The sequence below is a fragment of the Impatiens glandulifera genome, chromosome 4 (assembly GCF_907164915.1).
Source record: "Impatiens glandulifera chromosome 4, dImpGla2.1, whole genome shotgun sequence".
NCBI lineage: Eukaryota > Viridiplantae > Streptophyta > Magnoliopsida > Ericales > Balsaminaceae > Impatiens > Impatiens glandulifera.
Genome location: NC_061865.1, coordinates 56738042 through 56761513, shown reverse-complemented (window position 1 = coordinate 56761513; position 23472 = coordinate 56738042). Strand labels below are relative to the sequence as shown.

The window sequence follows — 23472 nt, the reverse complement described above, 5'->3', positions numbered from 1 at the left end:
ATAAGAGATTTTTTGCATTTCTTTAACTTCAAGATCATTCTTAGGACATTGTTGAAGACAAAATTTGTCTCCTTTAACAACGGGGGTAATTCTTGATTTACATTCCTGCATGCCATATCTCTTTAGTACATTTTCAATGTAGCTCTTTTGTGACAATCCAAGTATACCTTGAGAACGGTCTCGATGTATCTGAATTCCTAATACAAAAGAGGCATCACCAAGATCTTTCATTTCAAACTTAGTTAAAAGGAATCTTTTAGTTTCGTGTAGTAAGCATGTATCATTGCTAGCGAGCAATATATCATCAACATATAAAATCAGAAAAAATATGTCTGCTCCCACATAACTTGTGGTATACACAATCATCAATTACATTACTCTCAAAATCAAATGAGGTAATAATTTTATGAAATTTGTGATACCATTGACGAGAAGCTTTCTTGAGACCATATATGGATTTCTTTAGTTTACAAACCATTTTGTTTGGTTCTCCCACCACAAAATTTTCTAGTTGGTTCATAAAAATTGTTTCATCAATGTTGTCATTCAGAAACGCAGTCTTAACATCCATTTGGTGCAGCTCAAGATTAAAATGTGTCACTAATGCCATGATCGTTCTAAAAGAGTCTTCTGTCGAAATAGGGGAAAAGCTTTCTGTAAAATCAGCACCTTCTCTCTGAGTGAAACCTTTTGCAACAACACGTGCCTTATATCTTTCTCCATCACCCTTTGAATTCCTTTTGGTTTTAAATATCCATTTACAACCAATAGATTTCGCACCTTCAGGTGATGAGACTAGATCCCAAACGTCATTGTCTTTCATGGACTTAATTTCTTCATTCATGGCAATAATCCATTTATGAGAATTGAATCTATGCATCGCTTGATGTAAGTTGATAGGATCATCTTCCATCATTTCAATGCTATCATCATGTTCTTGGAGAAATACAATATAGTCATCTGAAATAGCATTTCTCCTTTCTCTTGTGGATCTCCGTAATGACATTTGTTCTTGAGGTTGTTGAGTTTGTTCTTTAGGAATGTTTACATCATTTTCAATAGGAAGATTTGTATTAATGTCTTGAAGTTCTGGAATTGCTTCTTGATTAATATCATAAATAAATTCATGATTATCATTAGTAGCAATTATAGTAATTTGAACAAATTCCTCTTCAAATACAAATTCTTTAGTATTTCTTCCCTCAAACTCAATATTTTCAAATAACACCGCATTTCCCGTCTCAAAAATAGTTTTGTTCGTGGGAACAAAAAACTTATAACCCCTTGATTTCTTATAATATCCAATAAAGTAACAACTAATTATTTTTGGAGTCCAATTTCTTTTCATTTGGCTTATAAGGCCTTGCTTCTACTGGACATCCCCAAATATGAAAATGCTTTAGGACTGGTTTTTTACCGGTCCAAAGTTCATAAGGAGTTTTAGTTGTTGCTTTAGTTGGAACTCTATTGAGAATATATGCTGCAGTCTTTATTGCTTCTCCCCAGAGAGATTCCGGTAAAATAGAATGAGAAATCATGCTTCTTACCATATCTTTAAGAGTTATATTTCGTCTCTCAAATACACCATTCATGCGAGGAGAACCTGGCATAGTGTATTGAGGTACAATTCCACATTCCTCTAGGAATTTAGCAAATGGTCCTAGACGTTGTTCTCCGGATCCATCATATCGACCATAGTATTCACCACCACGGTTAAATCTGACAGATTTTATTCTTTTACCAAACTGATTTTCTACTTCAGCTTTGTATGACTTAAACACGTCCAGTGCTTGGGACTTCTCACTAATTAGATAAAGGTAGCCATATCTTGAATAATCGTCTATGAACAAAATAAAATATCGTTGACCATTCTAAGAGGTCGTAGGGAATGGCCCACATATATCAATATGTATGAGTTCTAACACGTTTGTAGTTCTATTGGCACCCAATTTTCTTACATTTGTTTGTTTTCCCTTAATACATCCAACACAAACCTCAAAATTGGAAAAATCAAGGTAATCAAGAATTCCATCACTTACAAGTCTTTCAATTTTGTGTTTAGATATATGACCTAAACGCTTATGCCAAATTGATGCAGAATTCTCAATTGTTAATTTTCTTTTAGTATCGCGTGTACTTGTATGCAAAGTTTCATTATATGAGGCAACCGTATCAAGTAAATATAGATTATCATAAACCGACAAAGAACCAGTTGCAATAATACTTGAATTTAAAGAAAGACTAAATCGACTATTCCCAAATGAACAATAAAAATCAAATTTGTCCAAAACAGAAACAGAAACCAAATTCCGTCTAAATGACAGTACAATAAAAGTGTCTTTCAAATCCAAATAAGAATCAGTTCTTAATAATAATCTAAAGTTCCCAATAGCCTCAACTTCAACTAATTGCCATCGCCCACAAATATGAATCTTTCATCATTACTTGGCTTTCGACAGCTCAGGCAACCCTACATAGAAACACGAATGTGAGTAGTAACACCAGAATCTACCCACCAAGTGTTAATCGGTACTGAAGTTAAATTAACCTCAGAGCAAACTAAAGTAAGAATGTCACATTTCTTTACACGCCACGCGTGATATTTGGTGCAGTCCCTCTTCATGTGTGTGGATTGTCGACAAAAGAAACAACTAAATTCCTCATTTTCTTTAGTTTGTTGTTTCTTTTGTGAGGGACCACCAACAACTTCTTTAGGGTTCTTCCTTTTATTTATTTTATCCCTGAAGTTATTTTTCAAAGCCAGATGAGCACTTTCAGTCTGATCTTGCTTCAATCTCTCTTCCTCTTGCACACAATATGAAATGAGCTCATTAAGAGTCCATTTCTCCTTCTAACAGTTATAACTTACCTTAAACTAGTTAAATTGTGCAAGAAGAGAGATCAAAACTAAATGCACGAGCAGTTCATCATAAAGCTCTAACTTTAGTGCTTTTAGTTTTGAAGCAATGTGAGACATTTTCATAATGTACTCCCTTATATTTCCTTTTCCTTTATATTTCATTGAGGTTAGGCTCGCTAGAAGCGTGCTAGTTTCAGCCTTATCGTTTTTTGCAAAACGTTTCTCAATTTCCTCAATGAATTCCTTAGCATCAGTAACTTCAAAGATATCACCCCTAAATGTTTCTGGAATTCCTCGCTTGATAATCATTAAACACATGCGATTTGATCTATCCCACTTTTCAAGGTCCCGTTTTTCATCAAGTGTACCCTCATCTGTAATAGTGGGACGATCAATCCGAAGCGCAAGGTCTAGATTCATACAACCGAGGATAATCAGAACATTTTCTTTCCAGTCCTTAAAGTTGTTTCTATTCAGTATAGGAATTGAACTAACATTGGCAGATATTGAAAAAGCGGAAGCATTAACTGAAATCATAAACACATATTTTATCCAAATACAATTAGCATTCATATTAAGATTTGTCCATCAAAAAAAATAATCTATCTGGCACAACGTTAAAAGTTAGTCTTTTGACATAAATCTTAACTTGTAAATGATAATTTAGTGTTATGATCAAATATTGACAATAAATTATGTCAAACAATAAATCTATCTTTGGACCGAAATATTGTTCACAAAAATATCAAATATTTGTCACATATTTATCATTACATATATATTTAATCGGCCCAACAATATTGATCTTCCTTTGGGCCGATACAATATCTGCATGAATTAAAAGTATATACTATCATTTAAAATTCTTAACAAATTAATCTTCACAAGAGAATACTTTGATAACATGTTGTTTTAATTAATTTTTTAATAATAATAAACTCCTTCAATCTTAATATAATTTTAATTCTTTAATTTCTAATAACCTTTTGGTGTGGTTTAACTTTATATCATCAAAAATAATTAAAAGTTCTTTAATGATATGTTATATTTTTAATAATCAATATAAAATATATGAGAAAAAAAAATAATTGTCACTTACATATTTAATGTAAATATAAAATATATATTTAATATTATATATATAACAACAGTTGTAAAAATAAATTTAAAATTATTTATTTGATGACTTTTCAGATTCCATATATATATATATATATATATATATATATATATATATATATATATATATATATATATATATATTTAAACAATAAATATATAATAACTTTAATCTTTATTTGTTTACTTTATTTATTATAATAAAATAAATAATAAATAAAAGTTTGAACCTTTTCAAATTCCATATATATATTTAAATAATAAATATATAAATAACATAATAATAATAATAATACTTAGTCTTATTTACTTTATTTTATTAATAACAAAGGAAGTAAACTAGGAACTCAATCGTGATTTCTTCATAATCTTAATATTAAAAGATTAATAATTTCTTCATAACAGAATCTTAAGATCAACAAATCAACAAATCAACAATTTCTTCCTAACATAATCTTAAGATCAACGAATCAACGATTTCTTCATATCACAATCTTAGTATTAACAGATCAAAAATGTATTCATATCATAATTTTAACATCAACAGATCAACATAGAAATTTTGCTCTGATACCATTTGTTAGATATATTTATTCTTATCTTGTTTTAGTTCAGATTATCTAATAGTTTTCTTTAGTAATGATCTATAATCTTTAACATTATATTAGTGTTTAACTAGACAAAACAAGATTAATGATTCTCTATGTTAATAAGTCGATATGATAAATTAAGCGGAAGCGTACCTGACCACAGGTTGGATCTTCCAATTCTATAGACCGTCTCTCTTGCTTCTCTCTAACTTCTATAGACCGTCTCTCTTGCTTCTCTCTAACGATGGAGGTTATGAGAAATGAAACTGATATCTATAAATCGGGGACCACAACCCTATTTATATTGTTATTTATTTATTATTTAATCCATCATAAATATTAAATAAATATTTGGTTTCTACACATAATAAACTGTACCATACTAATAACCAAACATGACTTAGCCCAATAACCAAAATACTTTAGTGGATCACTTTATCAATTGGGTTCTGAATAAACAATAGCCCAAACACATTATTTATATATATTAGTCCAAGAAATCTAACAAGTGTTTGTCGAAGAAAAGCTAAAATCTACTTTGCACGATAACGTTGATAAGAACCAACTTCCTCATGTCTATGGAGGGAAGCTTCCATTAGTCTCTATCGACGACTCTTGAATTGTTCGATTAAACTTCCATATATATGCTGCAAAAGATTGTCCTTAACGCTACAAGTGCCCACAATGCTTGAAGAACACGTTTAATCTAGTTCTAGTTACGTATATGTGAATCAATAGCAAAGATAATCCTAATCCACTCCCCATTAGTCCCCATTAAAGACTCTTGAATTGTTCCATTAAACTTCCATATATATATGTTGCAAAATATCGTCCCTTTTACACACCAAGTGCCAAAAATGCTTGAAGAGAGCGTTTAATCTCAGTTACGTGGTTCTGAATCAATAACAAGGATAATCCTAATCTACTTCCCATTAGTCCCTATCGAGGATTCTATAATTGTCCGATTAAACTACCATATATATTAGGGCGGTAATTTTGGACCGACACGAAAACACGACCCGGACCAAACACGAAAAAATCCGATTAGGGTCATGTATTTTTTTGTTCAAGTCAAAATCAGGTCGACATGTTGAACCTGATTAATAAACAGATCAAAATTGGGTCGTCCTAAAATGACCCTAGACCCGATAACTCGTTTACAAGTTTCTTTTCTTGAGTTTTATGTTATTCTTTCTTATTAACTCACTAATTTTTTTTGTAAATTTTTGTATAGGTGGATTTTTTATTTAGCTTTATTTTTGTTTTGTGTTAATGTCATTTTAATTTGAAATAAAGATATGAATTACATCATGTTTGGTTCGAGTTGAGTTAGGTAAATCAGGTCAAATGGGTTAAGTTCGAGTCAATCACAAATAAACATGTCAGGTTAAAGTTATAGATTTTGACCCGAATTACTAAATAGGTCAGGTTCAGGAATATCGTTCAATTCGTTAACCTGCCAACCTGAAACTGATCCAAATTGGCACCCTGCTGCAAAAGATTGTCCCTAGCACACCAAGTGCCCACAATTCTTGAAGAGCGCATTTAATTCACTTCCCATTAGTTCCTATCGAGGACTCTTGAATTGTCCGATTAAACTTTCATATATATGCTGCAAAAGATCCTAATGCACTAAGTGCTCACAACACTTGAAAAGTGCGTTTAATCCACTTTCCATCAGTCACTATCGAGGACTCTTGAATCATGCGATTAAACCTCTATATATATGCTGCAAAAGATCCTAACGCACCAAGTGCCCACAACGCTTGAAGAGGGCGTTTAATCCACTTCCCATTAATCCATATCTAGGACTCTTGAATTGTGCAATTTAACTTCCATATATATATATGCTGCAAAAGATCCTAACGCACCAAGTGCTCACAATGCTTGAAGAACACGTTTAATCTCAGTTAAGTAGATGTGAATCAATAACAAGGGTAATCCAAATCCATGAGCTTCGATAACATAAAGAATATCGATATTATCGATAAAAAGTTCGATGAAGCAGCAATAACAAATGATGCAGCAACCGTCACTAGCCCCGATCTATAAGATATTACCTGTTAGAACAAATTTAAACTATTGTTAGTCAGCAACACAATAATTGTAATGTAACTTTACATTCAATAGAGATTAGGTCAAGTAAATTTTTCATCCTTGATCAATTTGTTCTTCTTCCTGTTCATAACAAACTAAGCTGTCAGGTTCTGTTAATTCTCTCCATTGCAGAATATATATATATATATGCGAATAGATTCGAATTCAGCCATTCCAATTCCAAAAGTATATGTGAAATACAACACAATCCAAACCACATGATTTATAAATATACCAACCAAATATGGTGAATGAAAGAGTGGTAGGTTAAATTCAATTCTATTTTCATTTATGGTTTAATAATATTTAAATTATTAATATAGCTTTTAATAATATACTTACCAATTTACTTAACATATTCTTTTACTATATATATATATATATATATATAATAATAATAATAGTAATAATATCTAATTTTATATTTCAACTAAAAAATAATTAAATAAAAGGAGATTAGGGGTCTCCTTACGTTACACAAAAAAAGACGCCATTGTCATGTTAGAATTTTTCGACGATTTTATCCACATAATTTGATTTTGCGGTTTTACCCACATAATTTGAGACAAAATTAATAAATATAAAAAAAAGAAAATAAACGAAGAAAAAAATAAAGAAATTTAACAATAATATAGAAAGTAAACAAATGTCAAAAAATTCACGGGAATTTCCCTATTAACTTTCGATATAAATTTCGACGTATTTTGATTTCTTCAGACATTTTAATCGTGTCAGAAATTTCAAAAATATTTCTACGAAATTGGCGATGTTAGTTTTCGTCGAAAGTTTCATCGCAAGCTATTTACATTTATAATCATATGTACTATTTGTTCCTTCTCTAACCCTCTATCGACTCTCTTTTCTTCTTTTTCTTTTACAATAAATCAGCTATTATGACGATTTCACCCCTTCTTCTTTTACAATAAATCAGCTATTATGACAATTTCTTTTACCACCTCTACTTTTTTTTTTGAATATCAGCTATTTTGTTTCCATGTATTTTTTAAATCAGATTTTCCATATTGAGTGAAACATTTGTAGATATATAGAGAAAATGAGTAGATGAACACCGAGACGAATCTAGAATTAACTGAGTTAAGCAGCTTCAATTATCTATAATGAATATTATTTTCTTCACTATATACATTCATTATTTTATTCTTTATTTGTTAGAGTTTCTCGCATACGACCGAGAATCCTTAGTCCAAGATTGAAAGTCTCCCGCACCTTGTCGAGAGCTTCCCGCCCCCGACCGAGAGACTCCCGCATTTCGACATGGTTTTAGCCCAGAATTAGGAAAACATCGCCCTAGATCGAAAAGACCAGTCCTAAAGCCTGTTTGGTTAAAATTTTAAATTTTGGAGCCCTAAATCATTTTCTAAAAATCTGAAAAAATAGAAAATAATTTCAAAATATTTTAAAAATAATTTTATATAAAATATTTTTTTAAAGGCCTGTTTGAGATTTATTTTTAAATTCTAATGCCTTAAACTGATATGTTTAATGTATTTTCTTTATCAATCGTCGAAATCAATCTAATGTATTAACATTTAAATATTATTCTATAGTTTTAAAAGTAAGAATAATTGGTTAAATAAAACAATAAATCAATTTTCAAAAGACAAAATTTTATAAAGTAGAAATCATTCTTTTACAAATACGAAGTATATAGTGTGAAAATATTTTCTCAAATATCATCCAACACCAAAATTAAAAGAATCTCTAATCAAAATATATGTACATAGAAGTATAATTTTATTAATTTTAAATTAAAAAATAATGAGTGACTCTTTCGTTAAATAAATAATTTTTTATTAATTATTTTTAATTAATTTAAAATACCAATTCCTTTATTCTCATAATTAATTTCAAAGTGTCTATGAAACTTTTACAATAATATTTTATTAAAATATAAATCCAGACATACCAACTAATATTTTATTAATTTCTAAGTGAAAGAAATTTTTAATGAATTGTGAAAGTGACATTCAGTATAACAAAATCACATTTTTCAAATAAGCTAGTTGATATTTATTACTTATTTGAAAGAACTGTAACATAGAAATATTAAACTAACTTACCTTCTTCCTTCCGCCATGGCCATGGCCGCAATTCTACAATCTCCTGCTTCAATAACCGCTACTTCTTCCTTCGTTTTCCCCAACTTCCTCCACAAATCATCTTCCCAGCTCGCATCAATTGCTTTTCTCAAATCTTATCCATCTTCATCCGCTCGTACTAGAACCGGCATAGTCTTATCCCCTAGGGTTTCAACCGCATATAGTAATGGATCCATCAGGTGTCAAGCTTCCGCCGGTGAAACCTCGACAGAATCTTCTACCTCCGTCGTTTATCCTGGATTCTACGGCCCTTGGTCTATCGACTCTGCTGACGTTCGCGAGGTATTATTTATCTACTGTTCTTCCGATTTCGTAAGAGAATTGATTGATTGATTGATTGATTAGTATTATTGAACTTTTGGAATCGGAGTGGCTGAATTCGAATCTAATCGCATGTAGAATTAACAGAACCTGACAGAGCTTAGTCTGTTCTTGTTGTTGAGATATTACTTTAACATATATGAACAGGAAGAAGAACAAATCGATCAAGGATGAAAATTTTACTTGACCTAATCTCTATTGAATGTAAAGTTACATTACAATTATTGTGCTGCTGACTAACACTAGTCTAAATTTGTTCTAACAGGTAATATCTTATAGATCGGGGCTAGTGACAGCTGCTGCATCATTTGTTATTGCTGCTTCGTCAACTTTTTTTCGTGATGATAATGCTTTGAGTGGCTTAATAAAGCAAAATATCGATATTCTTTATGTTATTGGAGCTGGTGGATTAGGATTATCCTTGTTTTTGATTCACATCTATGTAACTGAGATTAAACGCACTCTTCAAGCGTTGTGGGGACTTGGTGCATTAGGATCTTTTGCAGCATATATATGCTTAGCTCAACCAGCTGGTAAGAGTTTAGCAGAGTATGTTGTTGATAACCCAACTGCAGTCTGGTTCGTTGGTCCTCTTTTTGCATCTTTGACTGGACTTGTCTTCAAGGAAGGTAATTCTATTTTGCTTCCATATTTGACACCTGCTATTCGGAAATGGCTATTAGTTCTCTAGTGTATTTTTCTGTTTCAACTAATGCTGATTAACTAAGTGGGGTTAGATTGGCAACACTACAGTGTATAAAATCACAGTACTTGTATCTACATATGCATCTTGAAGCTTGTTTGAATTAAGGGTAATTTTGGTATTGTGATTGATGAAGTAATTGATTTGTGATAAGGGCTACATCGAAATAGGTTCATATCTAATCTGGTATTGCTTTGATGGTCATTTTAGGCTACAAATGAATCTGTACTTTGAAGTTTGAATAGTTTGAGTTGATATCAACAGATCCTACAATTCTCAAATACGAAGATATGAAGAATGTAATGTAATACCTCGTATCAACATGTAAAAGAGGAATCTTACATGTCTAGGATACCGTTACATTATGTAGAACGATTTTCATAATAAAATTTCTATTTCATCTTTTCTATACATTATTGAAACACAGGCCTGTGCTATGGGAAATTGGAAGCTGGAATCCTGACTTTTGTGATCCCTTCTCTCCTTTTGGGCCACCTGGTATCCTCTCTTTGAATGCAATGATACACAATATTATTCATCGATGGTGATCACTATATACTTTATTTCTCCATTGTTAACCTGAAAATCGTTTCATTTGGTCTGAACAAATAGACTGGTTTGATGGATGATGGAGTCAAGGGAACTCTTTTGGGTGTTTGGATGGTTCTATTTGTTATCTTTGCTGGGAGGAAATTTACTCAACCAATTAAGGTAAGTTTTGTTTATGAATTCATTTAAAATTTTGTATATTTTTCAATCATTGCCTCGGTTTTCCAGGACGATATTGGAGACAAGTCGGTTTTCATATTCAATGCCTTGGGGGAGGATGAAAAGAAAGCATTGATCATGAAACTTGAGCAGCAAAAGCTCAATCAGGATCTTGATTAGATATATAAACTGGAAAAGAATGAAGAACATTCATCTGTAAGATAAGAGACTGTAAATAACTTTTTTTACTCTAGCCAGAGAGCTCGAAGAAGAAGCAGCATGTCTTTGCAGAAGAGTAAATTATTATTATTTTTTTGGACCCGGGTTTAGTAAGGGATGTCTAGTCGAAACCCTTATAAATCGGAGCGTTTTTAGGTAAGATCATTGACACTTAAAAGTTAACTTTTTGTCACAAAATCAAATTTTAAATAACTTATTTGAAAATAAAGTACATGTATAGATAAGCTTAAAACTGTTAGATTTTTTTTATGTAAATTATATTTACCCATCATGGTGGTGGGTTATTATATTAGCTCAAATTAATTCAGATGTATGGTTATCAAAATAAATAAATTATATAGTTTTTGAAATATTAATATTTATATTAATGTATTAATCATAATTATTGAATCTTTGAATAACTAAACCATGATGTGATGAAATCAATATATTTTTGTGTAGTAAATAGACTTTCTATGATCTAAATGATACTTATTTGTAAATTATTTAAAAAATTAAGATTTATTTACAGATCAAGTTTTGATTTTTCAAATTTAAGATTTAATTTTAGTTTGTTTCTATTTTTTATGTTAAAAAAAAAATCCATCGTTCACTTGAACTTTTTTTTTTTTTTTTTACAAAACTCACGTTCACCCTCATACGGCTATGCTAGGTCGAATTGCATTGAAACTCTAAGAACTTGTTTAATGTCAAATATATATACATGATAATATAAATATAATTTTAAATAATGTTTTATCTTAAGACAATTTAAGCAATATATATCATTGTCAGTCAAATTGGTAAAAAAGATCTCAAACAGGATAATTCGGATCAAATTCCATCATGATGAAAAGTTAGAGGATTTTTTAAGTCTTGTTTGCAATTTCATTTACTAATCAAAGATAAAAAAAAAAAAAAAAAAAAAAAGTCTTTATTGTAGTGACAAATTATTTTAGGCCAATTCCAAATCTTAAATAATGGAAAATGACACATGAATGGACGAGTCACCACATAACTAATAAATAAAAAAAATTCTAACTCTTAAATATATTAATATTGTAAAGGTTTAGTTGACAAAAAAAATGTGAATTGGACAGGTAACCACATAATTAATAATAAGTAATTCTGAAATAATTTTGTTTTTTAGAAAAACAAAAATTTCAATATGGTTGAAAACATGAACACTCATGACATGATACCCATGAATAAATATTTGTATGAATATGAATATTTCAAATAAACTCAAGTTTAAAACTAAAACTAAGCGATATTTTGATTAAAAACAATATTTGTTATTGATTTTGAGAAATTGAGTTTTTGTTTAAGAACAAGATTTAAAAGTATTTATATATTGATAATGTTTTAAAGAAATTAATGATATTTTATTTATTAAAAAATCAGTTATGTGATTAATTAGAGAATTTACTCATGTTTAATTATATTGAAACTAAAAGAAAAATATTAAGGGTGCAAGGGCTTGTTGAATAGTTTTTTTTATTCATTAAATATTATTTCAATTATATCACTTAATTCAATAATTAAAATATTAAAATACTTTTATTTTTTCTAAAAAAATAGTCTATCAATATATATTAATACAGTACTTTCTAAAAAAAATTTAAAATTAATCAATCAATCTTTTAAATAATCTAACCCTACCTATTTTTAGATTAATAGAATGAATATAAGTTAAAGCTTTAAAATCTCAAATGTCACCATCCCACATCGGTCTAGGACCTATCTTAATTGAATTATTAATTTCTCCTTTCTTAAATTATGATTTTGCATTTTACTATTTGAAAAGACTTATTAGATTTGTAACAATGTAAATAGGACATTTTTCATATTTTTTCTTTAGAAAGGAAAAATGAACACAAAGAATAGTAGCATAAACACAAATTCTTCTCCATAAACAATATTGCAATTTATACTAACACAACATGATTCTTCTACATATTACTAATAATAGCCCACCCGCAGTTAGCCTATGCATCATTTTCGTAAGAAAGTAACTAAAACGGGTATGTTAATCTCGTTTAATCAGACAATTCAACAATCCTCGATAGGCACTAATGGAAGTTTTCCTCCGTAAACATCAGGAAGTTGATTCTCATCGATATCCTCGAGCAAAGTAGATTCTAGCTTCTTGTCTTCCACAAACACTATCTGCATATACAATTCATTATAACATGTTCTAAGATCTTTGGAATAATAATGCAACCTAATATCATGCTAAAAAAATTTTAAACTTTTATTAAAAAAATATTATTTTGATAAAAAATAAAGTTGGTTATTTAGAAATTTTATGGTAAACTATTAAATTGTTTGATAAATGAATATTTTAAAAAAAATAAAAATAAAAAATTCAAAAATCATTAAATTCAACCAACAATCTACCATCATTTATTTAATCACGTTATTCAAACTAAAATACTAAAATATAATATTTATCAAACTAAGAACATTTTGATCATTTTATTCAAATGATGGAGATTAAATCTCACCTTCTTCCTTGTTTTCTCGTCGATAAATGGATATACACCTTTCCATGCCGTCATGAACAAGTAGGGTACGTGAACCACCAACAATTTTCCAAGTCTCTCGGGATAACAATCCTGTATTTTTGTCGTGAATTATAATTTCAAGTGGTTATTATCCGCAACATTATTGTTTATTTACTTAAGAAAATAAAATTATACAAAACAATAAACAAAAAGTAAAACCTGTAAGATCGACAGAGAGGCTATGTATCCGCGAACATCGCTGCTTGTGTATCCCCATCCTTCTAGATCAGCAATGGCTGTGAACTTTTCGCATCCGCTTGGCATTCTATAAATATACCGTGTGAATTTAAACATCGTAAATGAATTTTGTGTAACCTATTTTATATATATTATTTTTTAGTTTAGTTAAAAAAACACACATAAACATAAAATTATGAAAGTGTTTAAAATAAACGATTAACAAGTATATTTGAAACGTATAAATAAAAACACATATTCTAATCCTTTATTCTAGTCTAACGGCAACAAGATATAGATATTTTCATCCTCTAAGTTCGAATTTAGTCGCACGTTCTAAAAAAACATATTCTAACTTTTGAGTTTATGTTTAATTTTTTAAATTCAAACAAAAGATTTATTTTTATTTTTTGAAAAAGAAAACAAAAGATTTAATATGGTAGATAGAGTTAACTTAATAACAAAAAAAACAGTCTATAATAATATTATATTTTTTAATTTCTAGTTAAATCATGATTTATGTCTATTGCATTATTGTTAGAGTTATTTGAATTATCCTTTTATTTATCAATTACATTAAAAAAACATAGCCAAAATGTCAAAAACACACTAAATACTTTTTAAAATGGTGAGGATTTTCAAATAACCAATCAAATTATCAAAATAATATTTTAAAATTATTTATTATAGAGCTTTTTAAGATTATTTTTTTCATTTTACTCAATTCTTAAAAATTCATTTTAATCAACCAATCACTTATTTCATTAACTAAAATACTAAAATATTATTTTTTTTATTAAATTTAAAATAAATAAATAAAATATTTTAATAACTAAGTCACTTAAATATCCAAATAACCAAATTTTTTTATCAAAACAATGTAGAAAATCTAAAAAAAAACCAAAAAACCCAAAATCAAACAAGCTTTTGGAGTACATTGACCCTCAAATTCAGAAGAAAAGAAAGAACCAAAACATAATCATACCTTGCAGAGATTCTTTCAAGAACAAAGACCACAAACCCTGCAAAATTATCATCAAAAAAACATTACAAAACCCTAAAAAATTTCACACCAATTTCAAAACATATAAAAAGAACAAGATAGTAAAACAACACATACTCTTAAACTCATCAAGACTGGTCTTATCCGGTCTATGTTTTCCACCAAAAACCACCACAATTGGTCTTCCCGTCTTATCTAATCCCTGCATAAACAACTTCTTCTGTGCCAAATCATTTGAAATCTCAGCCGGCGAAATATAACCATTCGGTAAAAACTTCCTCCTCCAATTTAGATATTTCAAAAAAAGCCCACAACCCTTTTCAATATCATGATCACGAGCTCGTAGAAACCTTCTAATCATCAAATCATCAAAATCCTAAACAAATTTGAGATGGGTTTTGTTAGTTTCTTCAAATCTAGCTAATTGATTAATCAAGAGTAAAGATACTATACAGAGAATCAGATCCAACCCAGATCGATATTAGATGATCATTGATTCATTGAATTGAGTAAAAAAAAGGAAGACAATTAGAGATGAAACCTTGGAAGATGGATCTTGTTTCTCAACTAAAGCTCTCATGGCTTGAACTGCATTCTTCTCCTTCTCATCTTCTTGAAGATGATCTTCATTTTCAGTATTTGAGTATGGAGAAAACCAAGACATGATTTTGATCTTCCAAGAATCTCTCTCCCAGAGAGAGAGAGAGAGAGAGAAAAAAAGAGAGAGGTGAGGTTGAAGATGAACAACTGGCTTGTTTGGTGAGGACAGGACAAACAGAAGGGAAAATGAAAATGGCACTCAAGTAGGTTCCTAATTTATTTCCATTTAAATAGCTTTTTTTTTTTAATTTAAATAAATAAATTTACAATTTTTATATATATTTAAGGTTTATAATAAGGTTAATGACTTTCTATAGAAAACAACATTTTTGTGTGAAATGGAAGTCAAACTTAGGAATGTGGGTAATTTTAGTTTACTTCAACAAAAAAAAGATAATAATTATGACTTCATTAAAAAATTGTTTTGTTTAGTTTAATAGTTTATAAGTTTGAGCATATGTATATTATATTTTTATTAAATTGTTCAACCAACGTGATTAGTTTTTGCTCTTAATTGTTTATACATATGAGTCATCAATTTTAATATATGTACACATTATTTATTATAGAAATATTTACTAAAAAAATGAATATTTTAACATTGCATGTCTCATAATAATAAATAAATGAAATCATATTTCTGCTGAGTTTGAAGTTTGAACACATCTTATTTTATTATTATTATATGAAATATCCAATTAATTTAAATAAAATAATATTTTAAGATATTGTATATTAATAATATTTTTTACTCAAAATTTAGTGGGTTCCAAACAATTTTTTAATATATATAGCATTTTTTGGTTTGAACTAATTTTAAATTTGTTTGATGTTGATTATTTGGTTAAAAATAAAAGTATATTGTTTAATGAAAAAATATAATATTTGTATTTTTAATTGGTTGAAAAATTATAATATTTTTAATATTTTTGTTTGATAGAATATAGAGATTTGTATTAAAAAGTGTATGTAGAATTACAAAAGATAGGTTTAATATATAGATAATATAATACTAATATTGTGATAATATTATTAATATATATTATAAGATTTGATAATTAAAAATATATATAAAAAAGATGAAAAAACAAAACACAACAAACGAGTTATAATATAATCTGTTTTTCAAAAAAATATATAAATCATTTAAGGATTTTATGACTGTTGTTATATATCTCTTCAAATAATAAATTTAAATTAAAAATAAATAAATAAATTTATTTGAGTTTCAAAAAGTGTACACATTAGATGAAGTAATTAAAATTCGTCATCTTGCCGACATATATAAATATATATGGATGGATGGATGTCAACTACTTTTCGAGTAGCTTCTAACAAGATCTATAATGGTTAATAAATATCTTTATTTTATATTTATTAAATTAAGTGATTTGACATTCAAAATGATATTAATATGATTGAAATAAAAATTCACAAAACAAAATTTCAAAAACAAGATCAAAGAAGCTCTAAGACAATGTCATAAGTTCTAGTATTGATCAATATATATATAAAATATAAATAAATAAATAAATACAATAGTTTTTTTATTATAAGAATTTAATTCTTATTAAATTCAATTAAGGCTTACCTATAATAAATTAATTAGTAAATAATATAAGATAATGTCTACAAAATCAAAATCAAAATCATTCATTGCATAAACAATTTACAAAACTAAAACTCGAATAAAAAATATCTAACAATCATGCGATTTTTTTGAAAATTCATCCAAAGTCGAACTTATTAGAGTTATTAAATGATGATGGTTGTAGTAGAGCAAGTCGAACGAACCAATGAAACGGTATCGAAATAATTTATATCAAGATTATGAGCGACAATTAATATTATCCTTACCAGAGAGTTGGTAAGCAATGCCGGAAAAGGTCCTACGAAATGAAGATGGACAATCTACATATATGGTCGAAATAGTGAAAAATATAAACAAATCATTGGAGGATGCCTGTAAGAAGTTCTCTATATGAAAGATCAAATTGAATAACCTTTTATTGAAAAAATGAAAAATAACTCTAGATTCGATTATTTAATCTCCTTTGCTATTAAAAAGAGGACGAACAAAGACTCAAGAAATAATCAACAACACAATCAGAATGTATGAGAAGCAAACGACCCTCCGACGATTGAGAGTATTATTCGAACTATAAAAATTCAAGAAAAAAAATCGATCCGACAAAAATAAGATGTTAGATCCAAAGAAATGCAAAATTAAAAAAAATAAATTGAGGGATGGAGAAAAAAATAAGTCACCCAAAAGTCATCAGAGGGTAAAAAAAATTTGACCTAACGAACTTGTCGAGAATATATATATATATATAATGGTAGGATTCAACTAGGGATGGCAATTTAAAACCGCCCCGTGAAAACCGAACCTAATTGCCCCGTTTGGGATGGTTTTTCCTCGAAACCGAACGAGAATGGGGCGAGGATGGTATTTGTGTCCCCCGCCCCGACCCGTCCCGATTTCACCCCGTTTTCACCCCAATTCTGCCCCGAATACCATAAACATAATTAAATATATTAAATCATCAATATATTTATTTATTTATTATATTTTATAAGAATATTAAAATTATTTCTTTATAATAATATAAAATTTTAATATATTACAATATATATTATATTAAAAAATTGGTTTATATAATTTTATTGTATAATATTTATTTATTTTTTAAATAAAAATTATTAACGGTGCCTCGCGGTATTCCCTGAAACCGAAAAAAACCGAACGGGGTGGGGATGGTAATTGCATTCCCCGCCCCGAACCGCCTCATTGCCATCCCTAGATCCAACGCATATTATTTTTTATTATGTGTTTTTGAGTATGGTTTGGGAATCCAAACTAAATTTTGGTTTTTAATACATTTATTACGTTTTTAACTCGTTTAAGATATTTTTGGCCCATTCAACACATTTTTTATCGTTTAACAATTTTTTGAATTTTTTCCGTTTAACATGTTTTTGACTTGATTAACAATTTTTAACTCGTATAACCAATATTTGTCTCATTTTGATTTGTTTAACAATTATTTAATTTATTTTGATCCATTTAATATATTTTGGTTCGTTTAACACGTTTATAAAAGGTGTAATACGTTTTTTTATCTGTTTGATATTTAAATTAATAAATTAATCGATGAAATAATAGGTGTAATGAATAAACAAGACCTTGATTATGGTAACATTTATTTATTTTTAAAACCAAACTAGATTTAACAATTGTGATATGTTTTTTTATATTAAACTGTATACAATAAATATATTATTAATAAATTAAGAAAAAAATATCCCCAATTGAGTGTAGGTTTCATCGATTATTTTCTTTTACAAAGTAATGAGGAGGTCAAATAACACTATAGTGATAAGAAAAACATGAATTATGTAGACTAATTAAATTTATTAAATTTAGATAATTTGGGTAACCTAATCCAACCCAAATTAAACCCAACTCAAATTGAATACAACCCAAATCAAATTAATTAATTTAACCAAATTAGTATCTTAGAGTTGGAGTTTGGGTAAATCAAAGATATGCTCACCCCTTTTAATCGTATTGATATTTTATGCATTTAGTTTATTTGGATTATTTATTCATTAATGAACTTCAATGCAGCACAACTACTTTTGCCTCCATCTTAAACTCTTGTGAAAACATGTAATAATAGCATTGCCACAAATAAATAAACATATTTTTAGAAAATAATAATTAATAAATAAACATATCTCCATTTGAGGAAAAAAAGAGAGTAAAATACATATATCTAAATTTCCCCATTAAGCTTAAGTGAAATTGAAACAATTAGAACATGCATTTGCTCCTCCTTTTTATGTGAAGAACATGTTTCTGTAGATTTTTTTTGTTGTCCAATGTTAAAAATTATCCCTTTTCTATCTATTAGAAAACTCAATTAGTTTTAGTTATTTAACAAATTTTTTTTTGAAAATGATTAAATAATATTGGGACATATTGATATCACATTCATGTTGAAGTTTAGTTCAATATAAGTTTTAACTCACAACAAAGGTTCTTATTTATTTACTTAAAGTTTATTTTATTAATAGTTCCTTTTTATTTTTTAAATTTTATTAACATGGTTATCAATCATGAATACACTTTAGGAATGTAATTATGTAAGGATCTAATTGTGACATAAACCTTGTTTATTGAATTTGGTTTAGTGAATAACATTTAAGTCATTTGAATTTATTTTAGTTCTAATAATAAGTTAAACGTGTTCCACATATCGCAATATTTTTTACAATGTTTTCTCAATATCAAAGTTTTCTATAGAAGATGTATGGACGTAGAGGAGAGACAACCATTTCCCCCTAAATTAAATTAATGTTTTTCTTGATTTTAATACATATTTTTTAAAATTTAAGGGATCAAATAAGAAAGTAAGTTTAGGATGAGAACAAAATTTGGAAATAGTTTAAGGGCTTATTTACATTATCTCAAAATGAAATATCTAACCCAACTGTCATAGATTTTGATCTAAGGATAAAATATTATTATATACATGGCCAACCAATGAACACAATTCATCAATTGAGCTACTAAATAGAAACATTGACAAAAACAATTATATATATACTAGTCCAGATCTGAATAATGAGATTGTAAATTTAATAAAAATTGAATGTTGAGTTATTTAAAATTTATTTTTTTCTAAGTAACTAGTTAACTAGTGACAAAGTAGTTTATATTTACAATCAAATCTATAAACAAATTTTATGCATCATTATTAATTTCTTCTAAGACATTTTCAACAAGTAATTTCTTCTAAGACATTTTCAACAAGTAAAGGAGGTGGTTGATTTCTTACAAGAGTGCAATTTCAACAAGTAATATGTTCATGATGGCTTTCTTTTTAGGCAATTAAATACTAAGATCAAACTTAACGAACGCAAATTTGTGGTGCATACTCTATGTTACTTGAGGTCCCCATTGATATTATGACATGTTCCCACAATCTTGTCGTCATATATCTCTATTGTTCATTATGAGTTATAATCACATTTATACTTAATGATAACTAACGCCCTCCTTCAACTGTCACCAATATTATTTAACGAAAAAGGTTTGGCATAACAACAAATAAAAGCAAAATATTAATTTTGTTATTTAAATGAAATTTAATGTAATCTTATTCTAGTAGATGATTTTTTATTTTACTGGCCTCAAATCAAACGAAAATGACAATGAATTACAAAAATATGAAATAAGTGACTAATTGTAGATAATTATTATTAGAGAATTTAAATATTTACTCGATATAAGAGAATTAGTTGAATAAGAGACCATTGATTTTACAAATGCATAAACAAAAATTTGTACGTGAAAATGAGCAACTAGTGATATGCTGGAGAACTAAAGATTAATATTTACATGACTAAACATTAGTAAATCAATTGATGGAATTATTAAGAATCAAATGTGAAAAGTGAAGGTTGCGTAATGAAAATAGGTATCGTAGAACAAATGTTCGTTTTCAATTCTCATAAAAATAATTATAAGAGAATGACGATTAGGTTATACTCTATGTTACTTGAGGTCCCCGTTGATATTACGACATGTTCCCACAATCTTGTCGGCATATATCTCTATTGTTCATTATGAGTTGTAATCACATTTATACTTAATGATAACTAACGCTCTCCTTCAACTATCACTTACATTATTTAACGAAAAAAGTTTGGCATAACGACAAATAAAAGCAAAATATTAATTTTGTTATTTAAATGAAATTTGATGTAATCTTATTCTAGTAGATGATTTTTTACTTTGCTTGCCTCAAATCAAACGAAAATGACAATGAATTACAAAAATATGAACGAAAATGACAATGAATTACAAAAATATGAAATAAGTGACTAATTGTAAATAATTATTATTAGAGAATTCAAATATTCACCCGATATAAGAGAATTAGTTGAATAAGAGACCAACATCAGGATTGATTTTACAAATGCATAAACAAAAATTTGTTCGTAAAAATGAGCAACTAGTGATATGCTGGAGAACTAAAGATTAATATTTACATGACTACACATTAGTAAATCAATTGATGGAATTACTAAGAATCAAATGCGAAAAGTGAAGGTTGCGTAATGAAAATAGGTATCGTAGAACAAATGTTTGGTTTCGATTCTCATAAAAATAATTATAAGAGTAACAGCGGTTAGGTCATCCTATCTCCTCAAAATTAAATTCGGTTAAGAAAAAGAAATTTGTACTATAAATCTTAACTAGGAAGATCCCGTGCGATGCACATGAATAAAAATATATTATTACAACGTCCTGCGTTTATCAAATTTGGTGTTGATTTTAGAATATAAAGTGTTATTAGCCTAGTTGGTTAAAGAGTTGTATTTGATTTATTTGGTTGCGAGTTTGAAACATACTTATAGCATTTTTAATTTTATTTTTAACAGTTTTAAGTTTATGGGCGGGTTAATCGAGAATCCGACCAAAATATTCATTTACTCTAACATATATATCCAAATTAACTACGGCTCTCGACCCAGCAATTCGAACACTTTCAAAATTAAGCATTATATATATATATATAGCTTTGTTGATGATTAAAGTTTTTATTTTTCCCTTTTTATATTATATGCCAATTGATTTGAATGGCTTAATATATTTGTATAGATGAATGAAATTTTAAAAAGTTATGGACCCTTTAAAGGGAAAAAAAACTACAAAGCATTAACTTCAAATGAGTAACACCCACCTCCACACTTGAGTAAAAGTGATGGTTAAACATTGTATATATAGTTTGTAATACATTTTAAAAAGTATAATCAATACCAAGAAAATTAATACATGATGTATATTCAATTACAAAATTCCTACAAGTTAGGTAGTGTCTTAATATCAAATCAAAAGAAAAAAAAAATATATTTAGTGAACTTTATTACCACTTAAAACGGTTTAAATCAAAGTAAAAATCATTGTTATAAGATCATATTAGTTTTCTATGTTCAAAAATAAATAAATAAATAAACCTATAAACTAATTTTAAGAAGAAATATCTCTAAGACAATTTCAACAAGAAATATATGTATAGGGATGTAAAGGAGGTGGTTGATTTCTTACAAGAGTGCAATTTCAACAAGTAATATGCTCATTAGGTTTCTTTTTAGCCAATTAAATGTTAAGATCAAACTTAACGACTCAAATTTGTGGTGTCTACTCTATATGTTATTTGAGGTCCCCAATGATATTAAGACGTGTTCTCACAATCTCGTCGTGATATATATCTATTGTTCATTATGAGAAGTAATCACATTTATACTTGAATGATAACTAAGGTCCTTCTTCAACCACCTACATTATTTAAAGAAAAATGTTCAGTGTAATGATAAAAGCAAAATATGAATTTTGTTATTTAAAACAAAAAATTGATTATAAGGGTAATGACTGTTAGGTCATGCTATCTCCTCAAAATTAATTTCGATTAAGAAAAAAATTGTTCATAAAGTTAGAATTAATCACTCCAAATCTTAATTTGGAGTTTTAATGATTATTGAAGTTTTTATTTTTCTCTTCATATATGCCAATTGATTAGAGTGGTTTATAATATATTTGTGTATGGTAATTTATAGAAGAATGAAATTGTAAAAAGTTATGGACCCTTTAAAGGAAAAAATGAGAAACCTACAAAGCATTAACTTCAAATGAGTAACACCCACTTCCACACTTTAGTAAAAGTTTTATATCTAAGTTTGCAATACATTTTAAAAAGTATAATAAATACCAAGAAAATATATGATTTATATTCAATTACAAAATTCCTACAAGTTAGTAGTATCTTAATATCAAATCAAAAAACTAAAAATATCATATTTGAAGAGCTCAATTCCTACTCAAAACAGTTTAAATTTCTAAGTTCAAAAAAAATTATTTCAAAATAAACTAAGTTTAACATTAACCAAATTCTACAAATAAAAAATAAATAAAATATAAAATAGTGATTGAGATTAAGACTATAAAAATTAATTTTAACTCATCATTAATCAAATTATTAATCAAAATACTATTTTTTAAAAAAAATATATATTATTTGTCTATTATATATTAATATTTTATAACATTTTCAATTGATAACACAATTTTCACACTTCATTTAAAATTCAATAAACTATTTAAATAATTTTAGCTCAACAAAATCTTAGATACTATCTCTTTTAACTTAAAAATAATAAGGTGGCCTTATGAGTGACGGATCTATATAAGGGTTAGAATGAAAAAAAAAATTACGGTTAAAATGTGACATTAACTCTTAATTTTTATTCAATAAAATTCACTGTTTTATTTATTTAATTATTAAAAAAATGGTAAATTTTATCTTTATTTACTTGTTT

The 23472-nt window shown here is 27.8% G+C and overlaps 2 protein-coding genes across 2 annotated transcripts; one reads left to right on the top strand and one right to left on the bottom strand.

The window, feature by feature from the left end:
- The first annotated feature begins 8717 nt into the window (after positions 1-8717).
- LOC124934251 lies at positions 8718-10811 on the top strand. Its single transcript, XM_047474752.1, has 5 exons — positions 8718-9068; positions 9373-9736; positions 10238-10308; positions 10423-10521; positions 10588-10811. The coding sequence occupies exons 1-5, from the start codon at positions 8763-8765 to the stop codon at positions 10696-10698; spliced, it is 951 nt and encodes a 316-aa protein (XP_047330708.1). The 5' UTR covers positions 8718-8762; the 3' UTR covers positions 10699-10811.
- Positions 10812-12624: 1813 nt separating this feature from the next.
- Positions 12625-15254, bottom strand: LOC124935920 (phosphatidylinositol transfer protein 3-like). The gene is made up of 6 exons (XM_047476359.1): positions 15026-15254; positions 14602-14860; positions 14467-14503; positions 13464-13569; positions 13245-13355; positions 12625-12906 (listed from the first exon to the last, which is right to left on the bottom strand). Exons 1-6 carry the CDS (start codon positions 15146-15148, stop codon positions 12790-12792), a joined length of 753 nt encoding a protein of 250 aa, XP_047332315.1. The 5' UTR covers positions 15149-15254; the 3' UTR covers positions 12625-12789.
- Positions 15255-23472: the final 8218 nt, after the last annotated feature.

Coding starts and splice junctions, on each gene's coding strand:
- LOC124934251 (XM_047474752.1), top strand. CDS start 8,763: ATGGCCATGGCCGCAATTCTACAATCTCCTGCTTCAATAACCGCTACT. Junction 9,069..9,372: donor ACTCTGCTGACGTTCGCGAG/GTATTATTTATC, acceptor TTGTTCTAACAG/GTAATATCTTATAGATCGGG. Junction 9,737..10,237: donor TGGACTTGTCTTCAAGGAAG/GTAATTCTATTT, acceptor ATTGAAACACAG/GCCTGTGCTATGGGAAATTG.
- LOC124935920 (XM_047476359.1), bottom strand. CDS start 15,148: ATGTCTTGGTTTTCTCCATACTCAAATACTGAAAATGAAGATCATCTT. Junction 14,861..15,025: donor AACAAGATCCATCTTCCAAG/GTTTCATCTCTA, acceptor AAATTTGTTTAG/GATTTTGATGATTTGATGAT. Junction 14,504..14,601: donor CAGTCTTGATGAGTTTAAGA/GTATGTGTTGTT, acceptor ATAATTTTGCAG/GGTTTGTGGTCTTTGTTCTT.